The following is a 22,018-nucleotide window of genomic DNA, read 5'->3' as shown; positions in this document are numbered from 1 at the left end:
CTAAATTTTATTTATCCATTCACATTTAGATTGTTTCCAGTTTTGGGCTATTAGGAATAATGCTGCTGTGAACATTGGATACAAGTCCTCCTGCAGACCTGTGTTTTCATTTTTGTTGAAGATTCCTAGGAGTGAAATAGCTGGGTTGTATGGTAAATTTAATTTTTTGAGAACCTGCTACACCGTTTTCCAAAGTGGCGGAACCATTTCACATCTCCATGTGAATGTACGAGAGTTCCAGTTTCTCCACACCCTCATCAACACCTGTTATTGTCTGTCTTCTTTATTACAGTCATTCCAATAGGTGTGTAGTGGTATATCATTGTGATTTTAATTTGTATTTTCTAATGATACTAAGCATTGTTTCATGTACTTATTAGCCATTCACTTGTTTTGTTTGGTAAACTGTCTATTCAAATCTTTTTTTAAATCAGGTTGTTGGTCTTCCCATATATTGAGTTATAATAGTTGTTTATATAATTCTGGATACAAGTCCTTTTTTTTTTTATTTTTTGAGACAGGGTCTCCCTCTGTCACCCAGGCTGGAGTGCAGTGGCACAATCTCAGCTCACTTGAACCTCTGCCTCCCAGGTTCAAGCAGTTCTCCTGCCTCAGCCTCCTGAGTCACTAGGATTACAGGTGCCCACCACGACAGCCTGGCTAATTTTTGTACTTTTGGTAGAGATGGGTTTTCACCATATTGGTCAGGCTGGTGTCGAACACCCAACCTCAGGTGATCTGCCCACCTTGGTGTCCCAAAGTGCTGGCATTACAGGCATGAGCCGCTGCGCCCGACCTAGATTCAAGTCCTTTACCAAATATATGATTTTCAAGCATTTTCTCCTAGCTTGTGATTTTTCTATTTTCTCATTATTTTGAAGCACAAATTTTTTAAATTTTGATGAAGTCTAACCAATCAGTTTTTTTTTCCTTTATGGATTGTGCTTTGGGTGTCATCCAAGAACTCTTGCCTTAGTCAAGGTCATGAAGATTTGCTCCTATGTGGTTTTTTTTTGTTTTGTTTTGTTTTTATTTTTGTTTTTGGTCTTTTTTTGAGACAGAGTTTCACTGTTGCCCAGGCTGGAGTGCAGTGGCACGATCTCGGCTCACTACAACCTCCACCTCCTGGGTTCATGCAATTCTCATTCCTCAGCCTCCCGAGTAGCTGGGATTACAAGCACATGCCACCATGCCTGGCTAATTTTTGTATTTTTAGTAGAGACAGGGTTTCGCCGTGTTGGCCAGGCTGGTCTCAAACTTCTGGGCTCAAGTGATCTGCCCGCCTTGGCCTCCCAAAGTGCTGGGATTACAGGTGTGAGCCACTGTGCACTGTGCTCAGCCTCTCCTGTGTTTTCTTCTAAAAGTTTTATCCACTGCTTTTTTTTTTTTTTTTCCGGAGACAGAGTTTTGCTCTTGTCGCCCAGGCTGGAGTGCAATGATGCGATCTTGGCTCACTGCAACCTTCACCTCCCAGGTTCAAGCAATTCCCCTGCCTCAGCCTCCCGAGTAGCTGGAATTACAGGTGTGTGCCACCATGCCCAGATAATTTTTTATTTTTAATAGAGATGGGGTTTCACCATGTTTGGCCAGGCTGGTCCCGAACTCCTGACCTCAGGTGATCCACCCGCCTCGACCTCCCAAAGTGCTGGGATTACAGGCATGAGCCACCACACCTGGCCCTGCTTTTAGTTTTGAAAGACAATTCTATTTACTTGCTTAACAACTTCCTAATGTTAAATTCATTTTTCAACATCCTAAAGAAATATCGCTGTTGTCTACAAACTATTATTAATCTTATCTTCTTTTTATAGTCACCTAGTGCCCGGTTTATATAAATCTGTCTTTCCAAAGGTAGATAGATAACCAGTTTGTTGAACAATTAGTCACAGTAACTCCTCTAAGAGACAGTTCCTTTTGATTATTATGTCTGCAGTTCTAGTCACCTGCCAATAGATTGTTTCATAAGCTGTAGCCTTCTTGTCCAAACAACTCAATTGGCAATAAGCATATCCTTTCTCTTTCCATCTTTCCAGCCACAAAGCTCATGTTATCATCTTACTCTAGCTTTCTTCTAATAGCCCTCTGGATTTTTACCATAGTAGTTACCAAAAAAATAAGAATTTTGTGACTGACATCATCTTCTCTTTAAGGAGGCCTATCTAAATAGTAAGCTCCATAAAATCAAGGCCTGTGTCCAGTGCAATTTCCCTCACTGTTCTTGGCATAATGCTAAGTGATTAGTAAGTGCTCAATAAAATTTTTTATTATATCTTTATGATAAAAGTATAGTGATGTATATTTAGATTTAATAGTTATATAATGTGATTTGCAGCCCACTGTTTTTCTAAATCACCAAATGAATAGCCATTCAGTTTAGATTGTTCTCTCTCTCTCTGTCCTCAGATAATTCTCAGCATAAGCACTCTGGTCTTGAACTGTAGTATTTGATGTTTCAGAGTGTTTGTTAGAAACTAACAAACTTTAGAGGTTGTTTATCATCAGAGTGGGACACATTTCCTCTACCATGCCCTAACTGTTTTTAGGAATTTTATGTTAACCTTTTAGCCTCAAATACCCTTTCAATAACTTAGTCCCCTAACTCTCTAACTCCTACAGGATTTTATACCTTAATAAGAAAAGTAACTGTAATCCCAGCACTTTGGGAGGCCGAGGCGGGTGGATCACGAGGTCAGGAGATCGAGACCATCCTGGCTAACACGGTGAAACCCCGTCTCTACTAAAAAAAATACAAAAAATTAGCTGGATGCGGTGGCGGGTGCCTGTAGTCCCAGCTACTCGGGAGGCTGAGGCAGGAGAATGGCGTGAACCCAGGAGGCGGAGATTGCAGTGAGCCGAGATCGCGCCACTGCACTCCAGCCTGGGCGATAGAGTGAGACTCCATCTCAAAAAAAAAAAAAAGAAAAGTAAAAGAGCTTTAGCATGTTGTGTGTGTGTGTGTGTGTGTGTGTGTGTTGTGTGTGGTAAAATACACATCTATTTCCAGAACCCGTTCACCTTCCCAAACCGGAACTCCTTACTATTAAATAATAGTTCCTCATTCTTCTCCTCCCAGCTCCTGACAACCACCATCTTTGACTACTCTCAGTACCTCATTTAAGTGCAGTCATATAGTATTATCTTTTGTCCTTTTGTGGCTAGTTTATTTCACTTGGCATAATGTCTTCAAGGCCCATCATCCTGTAGCTTTTGTCAGAATCTTCTTCCTTTTAAAGGCTAAACAATATTCCATTGTGTGTATATCCCGCATTTTGTTTATCCATTCATCCATCAGTAGACTATTGGGTTGCCTCCACCTTTGTGTGTCTTTTGATGGTGGGGAAAGGAAGATTATTAGTGTGTCCATCCACAAGCAATGATATTGTACAACCTGTACTTCTAATCCTATGGGATTCTCTTCTAAATTTGATTCTAGCTAGTGCCTACATTAAATAGCATACTATGGCATCCATAATGAGACCTAACTCTGGGTGCTCTAAGGCAAAGCCAAGAGAGTGACCTCAAATTAGGGAAAAAGCATATAATATAGGCCTTCCAGTCCACTACCAAAAATTACAACACTTGGTACATAGTAGGTACTCTATAAATGTTTGTTTTTTGGTTGTTTTGTTTTGTTTTGAGACAGTTTCCCTCTTGTTGCCCAGGCTGGAGTGCAATGGCGTGATCTCAGCTCACCACAACCTCTGCCTCCCAGGCTCAAGCGATTCTCCTGCCTCAGCCTCCCAAGTAGCTGGGATTGCAGGCATGTGCCATGATGCCTGGCTAATATTTTTGTATTTTTAGTAGAGACGGGGTTTCTCCGTGTTAGTCAGGCTGGTCTCGAACTCTCGACCTCAGGTGATCTGCCCGCCTCAGCCACCCAAAGTGCGGGGATTACAGGCGTGAGCCACCGTGCCTGGCCAGTACTCTATAAATGTTTGAATAAATGCTAAGTACAGATGCACCACTGTTCATAATTGCCAAAAATTGGAAACAGCCCAAATAGAATGGATGAACAAATTGTGGTATAGTCACACAATGAAATACTTTACAGCAATAAAAATGAATGAACTACAGATACACACAAAAACATGAACAAATCTTAAAGAGAGAAGCCATATATAACAGAATGCCTACTGAATGATTCCATTTCTACTGTTCCACAACAAATAAAATTAAGCAACAGTTTTTGTAAGTATGCTATTTACATATAAAAATGCTATTTTTTTAAAAAAAGGAAATGAATTCCCTAAAAGTCAGAATAGTGGTTATTGTCAGTAGGGGTTGGTCAGGGGCTGAAGTTTATGATTAGGAAGGGTCATGTTGTGGGGAGAGAGGAGGCTTCTGAGATGCTGATAATAGTCTGTTCCTTGACCTAAATGAAGGTTCTGTGGGTGTTCACTTTGCAAGAGTTTGATAAGTTGTACATTTATGTTTTATGCGCCTTTCTATATAGTCATCATATTCCACAATAAAGTTTTTTAATTTCTATGATTCTAAGGAAAAAAATTATAAAAGATCATACAGTCTTTTTTGTTGTGTTTTGTTTTTGAGACAGCGTCTAGCCCCATCACCCAGGCTGGAGTGCTGTGGCATGATCTCAGCTCCCTGCAACCTCTGCCTCCCAGGCTCAAGCGATCCTCCCACCTCAACCTCCCAAATAGCTGGTACTACAGGCACATGCTACCACACTCGGCTAACTTTTTAAATATTTTTTGTAGAGATGAGGTTTCGCCATGTTGCCCAGGCTGGTCACTGAGCTCAAGTGATCCTCCTGCCTTGGCCTCCCAAAGTGCTGGGATTACAGGCATGAGTCACTGCACCCAGCCTCATACAGTCTTTTAGCTTTCAGTTTGATAAGATGAGAAACATACAATTGACCCAGTTTGGAGAGTACCAGGAAAGAACTGTAGATTGTATTAGGATTTCCTTATTACTGATTTCCTGATGTGAGTTCCTGGGCTCTGTAGTTTGGGAAAATGAAAATTGCAGGAGGAGCAGCACTAAGTGGAAGCCAGTCTACATCTGCAGCCCTTTAAGGACCTGATGCTTCATTAAAAGGCATTAACATCAGTGTCTGGGATATCTAGGACATTTCCCAGTGTTTTCCCTTCTTAGAAACTGCTTTCATTTCCATCACAGCATGATGTGTGGGAAGCGGGGAAAAGGCAAATAGGACAAATCTTCCTCCCTATAAAGGAATTCCCAGTGGCCCCTATTTCTATAATTACTTTTTCTCGATGCATCATAGAAAGTAGAATTAGAGATCAGCAAATCTTTAAACAGCTTTTGAAAAAAAAATCTTCATTCACAGAATTTCATTAGATTAAAGTTAAGTGGCAAATTACTTTGTGAGTAGCTTTTAAATTGAGATAACAAACAGCTTCCCCATTACTTGGGTTTTGCTAAATACCAACACCCTTCCCCTGTATATCACTGACTTTGGTGATTCTTTAATTCGCTTAAGCCTCAAAAAGCTCAGCTGGCCTGTGAGCAGACTATTAAACTGGAAGTCCTGACTCTGATTTTACTTCTTAAGATGTATAACAGGTCAAGTAGCTATAGCCCAATTAGGAAGTGTCATAATTGATGGTGGGTCTAATTGGAGAGCACAGTTAGAAATATTTTCATTAGGCCAGGTGTAGTGGCTCAGACCTGTAATCCCAGCACGTTGGGAGGCTGAGGCAGGTGAATCACTTGAGGTCAGGAGTTCGAGGCCAGTCTGGCCAACATGATGAAACCCTGTTTCTACTAAAAATACAAAAATTAACCAGGCGTGGTGGTGCACACCTGTAATCCTAGCTACTCAGGAGGCTGAGGCAGGAGAATTGCTTGAACGTAGGAGGCGGAGGTTGCAGTGAGCCGAGATCATGCCATTACACTCCAGCCTGGGTGACAGAGCAAAACTCCGTCTCAAAAAAAAAAAAAAGAAATATTTTCATTAAGATATTCAGCCATCATTGTAAGCAGCTTTCTCAGATTTTACATGTGAGAGGGAAGCAACTAGCCAGTTTGCCTTTCTCAGGGTAGAATTCAAGAGTTTTGTTCCCCTGCTATTTATGAATTTGACATTCCTTGACTAATGTATTCAGTTTCTGTTCTAGACATGAGCATGAATTTCTGATTTGCAGACGTGAATCACTGCCTATGCATATCGTGCTGCTTTTTGTTACAGGTCCTGCCTTACCTTGCTCTCTCTCCTCTTTCAGGGTCTGACATTTCAGGAGGTGGAGAACTTCTTTACTTTCCTAAAGAACATTAATGATGTGGACACTGCATTGAGTTTTTACCATATGGCTGGAGCATCTCTTGATAAAGGTAATGAAACTCAAAAAGTGTTTTTTTGAAGGTATGAACATTGGGTCTGTAATCTCTTAGTGACTGCCCCTCCTGAACAGTAAAAGGTAAGTTTTTCTTGGCATCCTTGAAATGTGTTTTGATTTGTTGACATTGTATGAGCCTTGCATTTCACCCTGAGATGCCAAGTTCAGTGAATATATTTTCTTGTGCTAAGGCCGTAGTCTGGGCAGGTGCCCATCTTTAAATGACTAACCTTGAAAATAAGCATCTAAGCTGAGGCACAGGGCATGAAGCTGCAGAACTTCCCCTATCTGAGCCAGAGTCATTACATATACAATGTGAAGCTGAAGTCACTATACAACTTAAGTTACGTCTTTGATGAGAAGGAATACTTTAGTTTATTTCTTATATTAAGACTTTTTTTAAGACAATATGACTCTGAGAATAGCACCCCGCTCCTTTGGCCTACTTCATAGAAATTCAGTTACAGTTTGTACAGGCAACGTGAGAGCATGGAGGAATTGAAAGCACAATTTTTCCCTCAACATTTCATTATGAAAATTTTTAAACATTCAGAACAGTTGAAATAATTATCTAAATAACATCCACATATTCAGCTCAACTGACATTTTGCTATATTTGCTTGATCGTATGACTATGCATATTTTCATCTCTCTAAGTAATCATCGATCTTATTTGACATATTCAAAGTAAGTTGCAGATGTAAGTATACTTCACTCCCAATTACTTCAGTATGAATATTAACTAAAGTTCAAGATTCATTTAAAGTTCTTTCAGGCCCCTTCACAGTTTTTGCCCCCACTCACCAAGAGGCAACCTTTGTACTGTATATTTTTCCACCATAGATTAATTTTGCTTTTTCTAGAACTTCATACATTGGAATTATATAAATGTACACTCCTTCTAAGGTTTCACTCAATGTTTTTGAGATCCATCTCTGTTGTGTGTCAGTAGTTTAATCCTTTTTTATGATGAGTAGTAACCCATTGTATGAATATAGTCAGGCATGGTGGTTCATGCCTGTAATCCCAACACTTTGGGAGGCTGAGGCAGGTAGATCACCTGAGGTCAGGAGTTCGAGACCAGCCTGGTCAACATGGCGAAACTCCATCTCTACTAAAAATACAAAAATTAGCCAAGCGTGGTGGTGTATGCCTGTAGTCCCAGCTACTTGGAAAGCTGAGGCAGGAGAATTGCTTGAATCTGGGAGGCAGAGGTTGCAGTGAGCCAAGATTGTGCAGGATTGCTTGAGCCCAGGAGTTTGGGACCAGCCTGGGCAACAAAGTGAGACCCCATCTCTCTTTTTTTTTTTTTAATAAGGGGTATATGAACATATGTGAAAGTCCTGAAATGTCAGCTATTGTAAATGCTGCCAACTTGGTCTTCTTTTTCAAGATTACTTTGGATATTCTAGGTCGTTTGTATTTCCATATAAATTTTAGAATCAGCTTGTCACTTTCTACGCCAAAAGAAGTGGAATTGTGATTACAGTAACATTGAGTATGTAGATCAGTTTGGGAAGAATCAACACCTTAGTGTAATATAGCATCTTATAATTCACGAGCATAATATATCTCCCCATTTTTTAAGGTCTCATTTTCTCTCAGCAGTGGTCTTATAGTTTTATTAATACAGGTCTTGCACATATATTTTTAAAATTTATGCTTAAGCATTTTATGGTTTTCGATCCCATTATAAATGGAATTGGTTTTATTTTATTTTCTAATTGTTTGCTGCTAATATTAAAATATAACTGATTTTTATATATTAATTTTATGTTCTGTGATTTTGCTAAATTCACTTATTCTTCTAGTTGTTTTGTAGATTCCTCAGGTTTTTCTATGTAAATAATCCTATCATCTTAAAACAGAGATAGTTTCACCTCCTTTTTAAAAAAAAAATTTATGGCTTTTTTTTTCCTGCTTTATTGCACTTGCTTACCCCACCAATACAATATTGAATAGAAGTGGTGAGAGTGGACATCCTTGGCTTCTTTCTGAACTTTAGAGAAAAGTATTCAATATTGTACCATTAAATTGGATATTAGATTAGATTTTTCATAGTTGCTCGTTGTCAGATTAAGAAAATTATTTTCTCTTATTTGAAAAGGGTTTTTGTCATCAATGGCTCCTGTATTATGTCAAATATTTTTTCTATATATATTGAAATGGTCATATGGCTTTTCTGCTTTATTGTTTTAATATGGTAGATGACATTGACAGTTTCTTATCCTGAAATAAACCTAATTTGTAATGATGTATTAGCTTTTTTAATGTATTACTAGACTTGATTTCCTAACATTTTGTTAAATATTAAGAGATATTGGTCTGTAATTTTATTTTTTTTTTTGTAATGTCTTTTCAGGTTTTATATCAGAGTATTCTATCCTCATAAAATGAGTTAGGGACCAGGCACGGTGGCTCACTCCTGTTATCCCAGCACTTTGGGAGGCCGAGGCAGGTGAATCACCTGCGGTCAGGAGTTCGAGACCAGGCTGGCCAACATGGTGAAACCCTGTCTCTACTAGAAATACAAAAAATTAGCTGGGCATGGTGGTAGGTATCTGTAATCCCAGCTACTCAGGAGGCTGAGGCAGGAGAATCACTTGAACCTGGGAGGTGGAGGTTGCAGTGAGCCGAGATCATGCCATTGCACTCCAGTCTGGGCGACAAGAGCAAAACTCTGTCTCTAAATAAATTAATTAATTAAATTAAATAGGCCAGGCATGGTGGCTCATGCCTGTAATCCCAACACTTTAGGAAGCTGAGACGGGCAGATCACCTGAGGTCAGGAGTTCAAGACCAGCCTCGCCAACATGGTGAAACCCCATCTGTAACTAAAAATAACAAAAAGTAGCCAGGCGTGGTGGCACATGCCTGTAGTCCCAGCTACTTGGGAGGCTGAGGCAGGAGAATCACTTGAACCCGGGAGATGGATGTTGCAGTGAGCTGAGATCGTGCCACTGTACTCCATACTGGGTAGCAGAGCAAGACTCCATCTCAAAAATAATAATTAAATAAGTAAATAAATAAAATGAGGGAGTTTTTCCTTCTCTATTTTCAGAAGAAGTTTCTGTAAGATGAGTGTTGTTTCTTTCTGAGCTGTATTTGATAGAATTCATCAGTGAAACTATCTGGACCTGCCAATTTCTTTCTGAAAATGTTTTGATAATTTAATTTTTTAAGTAAATATGTAAGGTTTGTATTTTATATGAATTTTAGGTTATATTTTTGAATAATTTGCCCATGTCATCTACGTTATTGAATTTATTGACATGAAGTTGTTCATAATATTCCATTATTATCCCTTTGATGTCTGTAGAATCTGAAATCCCTTTTACTCCTACTGTTGGCAAATTATGACTTCTCATTCTTTTTTAAAAAAATATTTCTTACTCAGTCTACCTAGGGGTTTAGCAATTTTGTTAATCTTTTCAAAGAACCAATTTTTGACTTTGTTACTTTTCTCTATGGTTTGTTGCCTATTGAGTTGATTTCTGCTCATACGTTTGTTACTTATTCCTTCACTTATTTTCAGTATATATTATTTTGTTTTTCTAAGCTTCTTAAGATGGAACCTTACTTACCTTTTCTAAGGTAAGCTTGTGAAGCTATAAATTTCCCTATAAACACTGCTTTAGTCTGGGCGTGGTGGCTCACGCCTGTAATTCCAGCACTTTGGAAGGTGGGTGGATCACTTGAGGACAGGAGTTCGAGACCAGCCTGGCCAACAGGGTGAAACTCCATCTGTACTAAAAATACAAAAACTAGCCAGGCAAGGTGGCACGCACCTGTAATCCCAGCTACTGGGGAGGCTGAGGCAGGAGAATTGCTAGAACCCAGGAAGCAGAGGTTACAGTGAGCTGAGATCTCACCACTCTACTCCAGCTTGAGAGACAGAGGAAGACTCTGTCTCCAAAAAAACAAACAAACAAAAAACACATAACCAAAAAATAAAAAACACATACACTGCCGGGCGTGGTGGTTCACGCCTGTAATCCCAGCACTTTGGGAGGCTGAGGTGGGCAGATCACGAGGTCAGGAGATCGAGACCATCCTGGCTAACACAGTGAAACCCCGTCTCTACTAAAAATACAAAAAACTAGCCAGGTGTGGTGACGGGCGCCTGTAGTCCCAGCTACTTGGGAGGCTGAGGCAGGAGAATGGCGTGAACTCATGAGGTGGAGGTTGCAGTGAGCCAAGATCGCGCCACTGCACTCCAGCCTGGGCAACAGAGTGAGACTCCGTCTCAAAAAAAAAAAAAACACACACACACACAATTTTGGTATGTAGTATTTTTTATATCATCCTGTTCAAAATATTTTCTATTTATTAGGTAAATTCGTGGACTATTTAAAAGTATGTTGTTTAACTTCCAAATATTTTGGTTTTAGCTGCATGTGGTGGCTTACACCTATAATCCTAACACTTTGGTAGGTCAAAGCAGGAGGATCACTTGAGGCCAGGAGTTCAAAGCCAGCCTGGGCAACATAGCAAGACCTTGTCTCTACAAAAAATTTAAAAATTCAAATTAATTTTTTTTTTTTTTTTTTTTTGAGACAGAGTTTCGCTCTGTCGCCAAGGCTGGAGTGCAGTGGCGTGATCTCGGCTCACTGCAACCTCTGCCTCCCGGATTCAAGCAGTTCTCTGCCTCAGCCTCCCAAAAGCTGGGATTACAGGCACCCACCACCACACCCGGCTAATTTCTTTATTTTTAGTAGGGACAGGGTGGCCTGTCTCTCCTACCCGGGTCACCATCTTGGCCTGGGTGGTCTTGAACTCCTGACCTCATGATCCACCCACCTCGGCCTCCCAAAGTGCTGGGATTACAGGCGTGAGCCACCGTGCCCAGCCCCAGCTCAAGTTTTTATGTAGTATCACTTACCATCAATCTGAAGAACTTATCTTTATTTGTTTATTTATGAGACAGGCACCTCAGTTCAAAATGGTGCCATCTTGGCTCACTGCAGCCTCCATGTCCCAGGCTCAAGCAATCCTCTCGCATCAGCCTCTGGGTTAGCTGGGACCACAGGCTCATGCCACCACGCCTGGCAATTTTTTTTTATTTTTTATAGATAGTTTCACCATGTTGCCTAGGTTGGTCTTGAATTCCTGGGCTCAAGCAATCTGCCTGTCTCAGCCTCCCACAGTGGCTAGGATTACAAGCATGAGCCACCATGCTGCCCAGCCGAACTTCCTTTATCATTTCCTGTAGTGCAGATCTGCTAGCAATGAATTCTTTTACTTTTTGGGTTATCTAAAAATGTGTTTATTTCACTGTTGATGACCACAGTGTTTGATTTTTCAGTCTTTCCAAAGCACTAAGATTTTATCAATCATTTTTTGTTTTTGTTTTGTTTTGTTTGTTTTTTTGTTTTTGTTTTTTAATATACCTAGAGTTTATCTGGGCCAAGTTTGAAGACTGCAACCTAGTAGCATGGATTCAAGTTGCCCTGAATATACACTCCAGTTAGCAGCAGTTACAAGTGGGTTTTTAAAGGAAAAGAAGAGATAGTTTCTAATTTGCTTACCAAGAATTTACATTAAAATAACATAAGCTATTGATTGTGTATACATTGTTCTTTGTATCACAGATTCCAGGAACATGAAACTAACAGGTAAGGCAGCTAGTCAGGAACAAAATGCCTTTAAACAATTGTGCCTGGCCATGGAATCGGGGACAGGGTTGTGACTGAAGTCCCATATTCCTGTCTCTGGGCTTGATAAATTGTGCACACTTCACATACCTCAGGCTGTTCTGAGTATGTTTCTTTTCTCATTCAGCCACTTTTTTTTTTTTTTTTTAATCAGAAATCTTCCCATGGAAAGCATTGATCAATCTCAGCTTATGAGACTGATAGACATTCTTCATCCCTGGCACTGGGAAGACTCATTACCAGATGGTCCAGTCCTGCTGGGGGCTGGGCAAGATATACAACAATCTTGCTTATTCAATTTTTTTTTAGCGGATTCCTTAAGATTTTCTAATACAAGATCATGGTTCTCACTTATATATGGAATCTAAATAGAGTTGAACTCATAGAAGCAGCAAGTAGAATGGTGGTCCCCAAGGGCTACAGGAGGCAGGGAAATGGGGAGTTATTTTGTTCAAAGGGTGCAAAGCTTCAGTTAGGCAGGATGAAATAGTTCTAGAGAGCTAGTTTACACTCTGGTGACTATAATTAGTAATCCTATTGTACACTTGAAATTTGCTAAGATCTTAAGTGTTCCTTACGATATACATACACAAAAAGGTAACTATGTGAAGTGATGGAAATGTTTTGTTTTTGTTTTTGTTTTTTTGAGACAGGGTCTCACGCTGTTGCCCAGGCTGTGGTGCAGTGGTGCAATCTCTGCTCACTGCAACCTTCGCCTTCCAGGTTCAAACGATTCTCCTGTCCCAGCCTCCCAAGGAGCTGGGACTACAGGCACGTGCCACCACACCTGGCTAATTTTTGTATTTTTAGTAGAGATGAGGTTTCGCCATGTTGGCCAGGCAGGTCTCAAACTCCTGACCTCAAGTGATCTGCCCAACTCAGCCTCCCAAAGTGCTGGGATTACAGGCGTGAGCCACCGCACCTGGCCTGAAGTGATGGAAGTGTTAATTAGCTTGATTGTGGTAATTATTTCACAGTATATACATATGTCAAAATATCACATTGTATACTTTAAATATATACAGTTTGTATTTGTTAATTACACCTCAGTAAAGCCAGGAAAAAAATACAAGATCATTCCATCCTCAAATAGAGATCATTTTACTTCTTCCTTTCTCATCTCAATGCCTTTTATTTCATTTTATTAATCCATATAACTTCTTAAAATAGCATCTGTTTGTTTAAATTAGTACTTCCAAGCTGGGCTCAGTGGCACACACCTGTAGTCCCAGCTACTCAGGAGGCTGAGGCAGGAGGATATCTTGAGCCCAGGAGTAGTTTAAGGCCAGTCTGTGCAACTTAGCAAGACCTCATCTCTAATAATAATAATAATAGCATTTCCACTGATCTTTGCAGAATCTTTTGAAAAACAAGTTAATATCATATAGGGCGTGTGTGTGTGTGTGTGTGTGTGTGTGTGTGTAGCACCACCAGATCATTTCTCTAGAATAGCTTTGGTTTTACTGCTCTTTCACAAAACAAAGTTTGACAGCATCTGCAAATCCAAAGATATAAGATTTGAAGTCTTTATTTATGTATTTTTTAGATGGAGTTTTGCTCTTGTTGCCCAGGTTGGAGTGCAATGGCACGATCTCGGCTCATTGCAACCTCCACTTCCTGGGTTCAAGCGATTCTCCTGCCCCAGCCTCCCAAGTAGCTGGGCTTACAGGTGCCTGCCACCACTCCCAGCTACTTTTTGTATTTTTAGTAGAGTCGGGGTTTCACCATGTTGGCCAGGCTAGTCTTGAATTCCTGATCTCAGGTGATCCGCCTGCCTTGGCCTCCCAAAGTGCTGGGATTACAGGCATGAGCCACCACACCTGGCCAGTCATCATTTACTATAAAAACAAAATTAATAAGTTCCTCTTTATTTTTGCATACCTTCTTTTTGAAAAGCCCAACTAAAGACAACAAAAGTCATTAAAGTACAATTATATAGGATGAATCACTGTCTGTGTTAAAGTTATAGGGCGTACAAAATAGAATGATTCAGGGTAGTGTTAGCAAAGGGAAATTGCAACCTAGTGATTAAAAAAAGGAAAGAAAAAATGTTTCTTTCAAATGACTTCAGGCCATTTGCTGGAATTTGTAGTCTCCATGTAGTTCATGCCTCATTATCCTTGCTAATAGAGGCAGTGGTACAAATTGCACAGCCATGTCTGACATCCAAAAATACATGTGGCTTTGAGATGTATGTTTGGGGTTTGTTTTTTGTTTTGTTTTGTTTTATTTTTGGTAAATACATATATACATTTAATTTTGTACTGAGTTGGAAGGGGGAAAAATCTGCCTGTCGATCTTTTTGTTCAATTTATTCTTTTTTGTTTGTTTGTTTTGGGATGGAGTTTTGCTTTGTTGCCCAGGCCGGAGTTCAGTGGCGCAGTTTCAGCTCACTGCAACCTCCGCCTCCTGGGCTCAAGCAATTCTCCTGCCTCAGCCTCCCAAGTAGCTGGGACTACAGGCACCCACCACCACACCCCACTAATTTTTGTATTTTTAGTAGAGACGAGGTTTTACCATGTTGGCTAGGCTGGTCTCAAACTCCTGACCTCAAGTGATCTGCCCACCTTGGTCTCCCAAAGTGCTGGGATTATAGGCATGAGCCACTGCACCTGACCTCAAATTTATTCATTTTTTTTTATTTTTTATTTTTTGAGATGGAGTTTCACTTTGTCACCCAGGCTGGAGTGCAGTGGCACGATCTCAGCCCCCTGCAACCTCTGCCTCCTGGGTGCAAGTGATTCTCCTGCCTCAGCTCCCCAAGCGTCTGGGATTACAGGCACGTGCCAACATGTCCGACTAATTTTTGTATTTTTATTTTATTTATTTGTTTATTATACTTTAAGTTCTAGGGTACATGTGCACAACGTGCAGGTTTGATACATAGGTATATATGTGCCATGGTGGTTTGCTGCACCCATCAACTCATCATTTACATTAGGTATATCTCTTAATGCTATCCCTCCCCCAGCCCCCCACCCTGCAACAGGCCCCAGTGTGTGATGTTCCCTTTCCTGTGTCCAAGTGATCTCATTGTTCAGTTCCCACCCTATGAGTGAGAACATGTGGTGTTTGGTTTTCTGTCCTCGTGATAGTTTGCTCAGAACGATGGTTTCCAGCTTCATCCATGTCCCTGCAAAGGGACATGGTTTGCATATGTTGAACCAGCCTTGCATCCTAGGGATGAAGCTGACTTGATCTTGGTGGATAAGCTTTTTGATGTGCTGCTGGATTTGGTTTGCCAGTATTTTATTGAGGATTTTTCCATTGATGTTCATCAGGAATATTGGTCTAAAATTCTCTTTTTTTGTTGTGTCTCTGCCAGGCTTTGGTATCAGGATGATGTTGGCCTCATAAAATGAGTTAGGGAGGATTCCCTCTTTTTCTATTGATGGGAATAGTTTCAGAAGGAATGGTACCAACTCCTTTTTGTACCTCTGGTAGAATTTGGCTGTGAATCCGTCTGGTCCTGGACTTTTTTTGGTTGGTAAGCTATTAATTATTGCCTTAATTTCAGAGCCTGTTATTGGTCTATTCAGAGATTCAACTTCTTCCTGGTTTAGTCTTGGGAAGGTATATGTATCCAGGAATTTATCCATTTCTTCTAGATTTTCTAGTTTATTTGTGTAGAGGTGTTTGTAGTATTCTCTGATGGTAGTTTGTATTTCTGTGGGATCGGTGGTATATCCCCGTTATCATTTTTTACTGTGTCTATTTGATTCTTCTCTCTTTTCTTCTTTATTAGTCTTGCTAGCAGTCTATCAATTTTGTTGATCTTTTCAAAAAAACGGCTCCTAGATTCATTGCTTTTTTGGAGGGTTTTTTGTGTATCTCTTTCAGTTCTGCTCTGATCTGAGTTATTTCTTGCCTTCTGCTAGCTTTTGAATTTGTTTGCTCTTGTTTCTCTAGTTCTTTTAATTGTGATGTTAGAGTGTCAATTTTAGTTCTTTCCTGCTTTCTCTTGTGGGCATTTAGTGCTATAAATTTCCCTCTACACACTGCTTTAAATGTGTCCCAGAGATTCTGGTACACTGTGTCTTTGTTCTCATTGGTTTCAAAGAACATCTTTATTTCTGCCTTCATATCGTTATGTACCCAGTAGTATTCAGGAGCAGGTTGTTCAGTTTCCATGTAGTTGAGCGGTTTTAAGTGAGTTTCTTAATCCTGAGTTCTAATTTGATTGCACTGTGGTCTGAGAGACAGTTTGTTGTGATTTCTGTTCTTTTACATTTGCTGAGAGTACTTTACTTCCAATTATGTGGTCAATTTTAGAATAAGTGTGATGTGGTGCTGAGAAGAATGTATATTTTGTTGATTTGGGGTGGAGAGTTCTGTAGATGTCTATTAGGTCCACTTGGTGCAGAGCTGAGTTCAGGTCCTGGATATCCTTGTTAACCTTCTGTCTCATTGATCTGTCTAGTATTGACAGTGGGGTGTTAAAGTCTCCCATTATTATCGTGTGGGATTCTAAGTCTCTTTGTAGGTCTCTAAGGACTTGCTTTATGAATCTGGGTGCTCCTGTATTGGGTGCATATATATTTAGGATAGTTAGCGCTTCTTGTTGAATTGATCCCTTTACCATTATGTAATGGCCTTCTTTGTCTCTTTTGATCTTTGTTGGTTTAAAGTCTGTTTTATCAGAGACTAGGATTGCAACCACTGCTTTTTTTTTTTTTTGCTTTCCATCTGCTTGGTAGATCTTCCTCCATCCCTTTATTTTGAGCCTATTTGCATCTTTGCACATGAGATGGGTGTCCTGCATACAGCACACTGATGGGTCTTGACTCTTTATCCAATTTGCCAGTCTGTATCTTTTAATTGGGGCATTTAGCCCATTTACATTTAAGGTTAATATTGGTATGTGTGAATTTGATTCTGTCATTATGATGTTCGGTGGTTATTTTGCCCATTAATTGATGCAGTTTCTTCATAGCATCAATGGTCTTTGCAATTTGGCCTGTTTTTGCAGTGGCTGGTATCAGTTGTTTCTTTCCATGTTTAGTGCTTCCTTCAGGAGCTCTTATAAGGCAGGCTTGGTGGTGACAAAATCTCTCAGCATTTGCTTGTTTGTAAAGGATTTTATTTCTCCTTCACTTATGAAGCTTAGTTTGGCTGGATATGAAATTCTGGGTTGAAAATTCTATTCTTTAAGAATGTTGAATATTGGCCCCCACTCTCTTCTGGCTTGTAGGGTTTCTCCTGAGAGATCTGCTGTTAGACTGATGGGCCTCCCTTTGTGGGTAACTTGACCTTTCTCTCTGCTGCCCTTAACACTTTTTCCTTCATTTCAACCTTGGTGAATCTGACAATTATGTGTCATGGAGTTGCTCTTCTCGAGGAGTATCTTTGTGGTATTCTCTGTATCTCCTGAATTTGAATGTTGGCCTGCCTTGCTAGGTTGGGGAAGTTCTCCTGGATAATATCCTGAAGAGTGTTTTCCATGTTGGTTCCATTCTCCCCATCACTTTCAGGTACACCAATCAAACGTAGATTTGGTCTTTTCACATAGTCCCATATTTCTTGGAGGCTTTGTTCATTTAACTCTGTTTTCTCTAACCTTGTCTTCTCGCTTTATTTCATTAATTTGATCTTCAATCACTGATACCCTTTCTCCCACTTGATTGAATCAGCTATTGAAGCTTGGGCATGCGTCATGAAGTTCTCGTGCCATGCTTTTCAGCTCCATCAGGTCATTTAAGGTCTTCTCTACACTGTTTATTCTAATTAGCCATTCGTCTAATCTTTTTTCAAGGTTTTTAGCTTCCTCGTGATGGGTTTGGACATCCTTTAGCTCGGAGAAGTTTGTTATTACCGACCTTCTGAACCTACTTCTGTCAACTCATCAAAGTCATTCTCCATCTAGCTTTGTTCCATTGCTGGCGAGGAGCTGCGATCCTTTGGAGGAGAATAGGCACTCTGATTTTTAGAATTTTCAGCTTTTCTGCTCTGGTTTCTCCCCATCTTTGTGGTTTTATCTACCTTTGGTCTTTGATGTTGGTGACCTACAGCTGGGATTTTGGTGTGGATGTCCTTTTTGCTGATGTTGATGCTATTCCTTTCTGTTTGTTAGTTTTCCTTCTAACAGTCAGGTCCCTCAGCTGCAGGTCTGTTGGAGTTGGCTGGAGGTCCACTCCAGACTCTGTTTGCCTGGGTATCAACAGTGGAGGCTGCAAAACAGCAAATATTGCTGCCTGATCCTTCCTCTGGAAGCATCCTCCCAGAGAGGCAGCCGCCTGTATGAGGTGTCTGTCAGCCCCTCCTGGGAGTTGTCTCCCAGTTAGGCTACACGGGGGTCAGGGACCCACTTGAGGAGGCAGTCTTCTGTTCTCAGAGCTCAAATGCCATCCTGGGAGAACCACTGCTCTCTTCAGAGCTGTCAGACAGGGACGTTTAAGTCAGCAGAAATTTCTGCTGGCTTTTGTTCAGCTATGCCCTGCCCATAGAGGTGGAGTCTAGAGGCTGTAGGCTTGTTGAGCTGTGGTGGGCTCCACCCAGTTTGGGCTTCCCCGCTGCTTTGTTTACCTAATCAAGCCTCAGCAATGGCGGATACCCCTCCCCCAGCCAGGCTGCTGTCTCGCAAATCAATCTCAGACTGCTTCGCTAGCAGTGAGCAAGGCTCTGTGGGCATGGGAGCCTCCAAGCCAGGCACAGAAGAGAATCCCCTTGCCTGCCGGTTGCTAAGACCTTGGGAACAGCACAGTATTTGGGTGGGAGTGTCCCGTTTTTCCAGGTAGTCTGTCATGGCTTCCCTTGGCTAGGAAAGGGAAATCCCCTGACCCCTTGTGCTTCCCAGGTGAGGCGACAGCCCACCCTGCTTCGGCTCACTCTCCGTGGGCTGCACCCACTGTCCAACCAGTCCTAGTGAGATGAACCAGATACCTCAATTGTAAATGCAGAAATCACCCATCTTCTGTGTTGATCACGCTGGGAGCTGCAGACCGAAGCTGTTCCTATTTGGCCATCTTGGAACGCCCCTCTCAATTTTTGTATTTTTTAGTAGAGATGGGGATTCACCATATTGGGCAGATCACAAGGTCAGGAGATCAAGACCATCCTGGCTAACAAAGTGAAACCCCGTCTCTACTGAAAATACAAAAATTTTTGAGATGGAGTCTCACTCTATTGCCCAGGCTGGAGTGCAGTGGCACGATCTTGGCTCACTACAAGCTCCGCCTCCTGGGTTCATGCCATTCTCCTGCCTCAGCCTCCCGAGTAGCTGGGACTACAGGCACCTGCCACCACGCCCAGCTAAATTTTGTATTTTTAGTAGAGATGGGGTTTCGCCATGTTAGCCAGGATGGTCTTGATCTCCTGACCTCGTGATCTGCCTGCCTCAACCTCCCAAAGTGCTGGGATTACAGGCCTGAGCCACCGTGTCTGGCCAGATAGTTAGGTTTCTAAAAGAAAAAAAAATCAGGCTGTTAACAGATAGTTACATTGTCTTTTTCTTTTTTATATTTATTGTTTATTTTAAAAAACAGAGATGGGGTCTCACTGTTGACCATGCTGGTCTTGAGCTCCTGGTCTCAGAGGATCCTTCTGCCTTGGCCTCCCAAAGTGCTAGGATTATAGTGGTTGGTATTGTCACAGTTAAATTCACATTTTTTGTTTGCTTTTATTTTTGTAGACTACATATGGGTGGTTTTTTATTTTATTTTATTTTTTTTTGAGACAGTCTTGCTCTGTCACATGGACTGGAGTGCAGTGGTGTGATCTCAGCTCACTGAAACCTCTGCCTCCTGGGTTCCAGTGATTCTCCTGCCCCAGCCTCCCCAGTAGCTGGGATTACAGGCATGTGCCATGACACCTGGCTAATTTTTGTATATTTAGTAAAGACAGGGTTTCACCACATTGGCCAGGCTGGTTATGAACTCCTGACCTCAAGTGATCCACCTGCCTTAGCCTCCCAAAGTGCTGGGATTACAGGGGCCCAGCCTCATATGGGTAATTTTTAATTCTTGGTTGCTGTAGTGGGTTAAGTGGTGGCCCCCAAAAGGATATGTCTGCATCTTAGTCCTCAGAACCTGTGAATGTGACCTTGTTGGACACAGGGTCTTTGCAGATATAATTAAGTTAAGGTCATTGAGATGAGATCATCCTAGATTATCCAGCTGGGCTCTAAGTCAGGCGTGATTACAGGCGTGAGCCACCATGCCCAGCCAATAGATGTTTATTAATTGAATTACTCTTCAAATACTCAGGAGCTCAAAAAAATAGGCACTATCAGCTGGGCTCTTTGGCTCACACCTGTAATCCCAGCACTTTGGGAGGCCAAGGCGGGCATATCTTGAAGTCAGGAGATCGAGACCACCCTGGCCAACATGGTGAAACCCTGTCTCTACTAAAAATACAAAACTTAGCCGGGTGTGGTGGCGGCGGCCACCTGTAATCCCAGCTACTCAGGAGGCTGAGGCAGGAGAATCGCTTGAACCAGGGAGTCGGAGATTGCAGTGAGCCAAGATCATGCCACTGCACTCCAGCCTGGTGACAGAGCAAGACTCTGTCTCAAAACAAACAAACAAACAAACAAAAAAATAGGTACTTTCCTTTATTCCTTAATCTCACTCACATATTTATTTCTTCAATAAATCCTTGACTTTACCTCCAGAACATACCCTGCATCTGCCTCCTTTTCTCTCTCTCTCCTACCACAGCCCTCGCCTCTTTACTGACTGTGGCTTTACACAGGGCTACCTATGCCATGGCCCCTGTATACTCTCTGAGTTCATAACATATCGTTTTGTTCCCAGTTCACTCCACTCCACATTGTTCTTTTTACATTCCAAATACACCAAGCTCACTGAAGGCCTTGGCTATTGGAGTTAGTTAAGGCCTTTGTAGTGGTTCTTTCTACCTCAGGTGCTCTTGCCTGGGATCTCCATGTATTTAGCTCCTTGTAACTTAAGTCTGGTAGAAGTCATTTCCTCGGGAAGACCTTTTCATTCTAAAGTAGTTCCATCATCCTGTATCATAATATCCTATTTTTTATAGCATTTATCACTCCCTGATATTTTCTCAGGTTTATGTGTTTGCTTATTATTTGTTGCACCTTACTGGAACACTTATCTGTCTTGCTCATGCATGTATTCCATGTGCCTAGAACAACACCTGGGATAGAGGAAGAACTCAATAATTATATGATCAACAAATGAATGAGTGAATGAACATATTGATATATCTGAACAAGACATAAACCTCTACCCTTCTACCCTTCCCAGCAGCCCAGGGAACAAACTCATCATGTTCTTCTGTAACCCCCATCCTTGGACTTGACATATGTTTCTCCTTCTTTCATGTTAAAGAGGTGATGATAGTAGTAATTTTAACTGTTCACCTGCTAAGGTGTGCACAGAAGACTAGCATGCGCTCAGCTAGCCTTTCCAAGTCCTCCCATGCTCCCAGATGTCCCTGTCTCTTACAAGCTCTCCTTGGGCTCTGCCCAGGCCTTTGCTTTTAAACCTCCCTCCTCCTGACCAGGACTAGTGATTTTTCCATTGGTTTGAGTTCTACATGAATGACAGGCCTCTACTCCTTGCTCCACAGAACCAAGGAATTTTACTGCTGAGATGAATCTTAGAAAAGAGGAAGAAATATGTAGTGGTTAAGAGCAGAGGCCCCGAAGTCAGACTGCCTGGATTTGAATGTCTCCATCATTTACTAGCTGGGTAGCTTTGAGCAGTTTCTGAACTTAGTTTCTGTGTTTATTTTATTTTTATCTTTATTTTTTTTTAATTTTTTTGAGACAGGGTCTCACTCTGTCACCCAGACTGGAGTGCAGTGGTACGATCTTGGCTCGCCACAACCTCTGCTTCCCAGGGTCAAGAGATTCTCCTGCCTCATCCTCCTGAGTAGCTGGGATAACAAGCACATGCCACCACACCTGGCTAATTTTTGTATTTTTAATAGAGACGGGGTTTCACTATATTGGCCAGGCTGGTCTTGAACTCCGACCTCAAATGATCTCCCACCTCGGCTTCCCAAAAGGCTGAGATTACAGGCATGAGCCACCGTGCCCGGCCCTCTGTGTTTTTTAAATAAAGATAA

The 22,018-nt window shown here is 41.4% G+C and overlaps 1 protein-coding gene across 5 annotated transcripts in view; it reads left to right on the top strand.

Annotated features, from left to right (window-relative positions):
• The window catches only part of MICU1 (mitochondrial calcium uptake 1), a 267,394-nt gene that overhangs the window by 214,169 nt on the left and 31,207 nt on the right, over positions 1–22,018 (top strand). For all 5 annotated transcript variants that reach the window (XM_003271232.2, XM_003271233.2, XM_030797820.1 and 2 more), the window contains one exon: positions 6,207–6,315. In XM_003271232.2, the coding sequence (XP_003271280.1) occupies positions 6,207–6,315 (109 nt within the window). The remainder of the gene's footprint in view (positions 1–6,206; positions 6,316–22,018) is intronic.

The sequence above is a fragment of the Nomascus leucogenys genome, chromosome 18 (assembly GCF_006542625.1).
Source record: "Nomascus leucogenys isolate Asia chromosome 18, Asia_NLE_v1, whole genome shotgun sequence".
Lineage (NCBI taxonomy): Eukaryota > Metazoa > Chordata > Mammalia > Primates > Hylobatidae > Nomascus > Nomascus leucogenys.
Note: the sequence above shows the minus strand (reverse complement) of the source record. Positions and strands in the feature narration are given on the sequence as shown.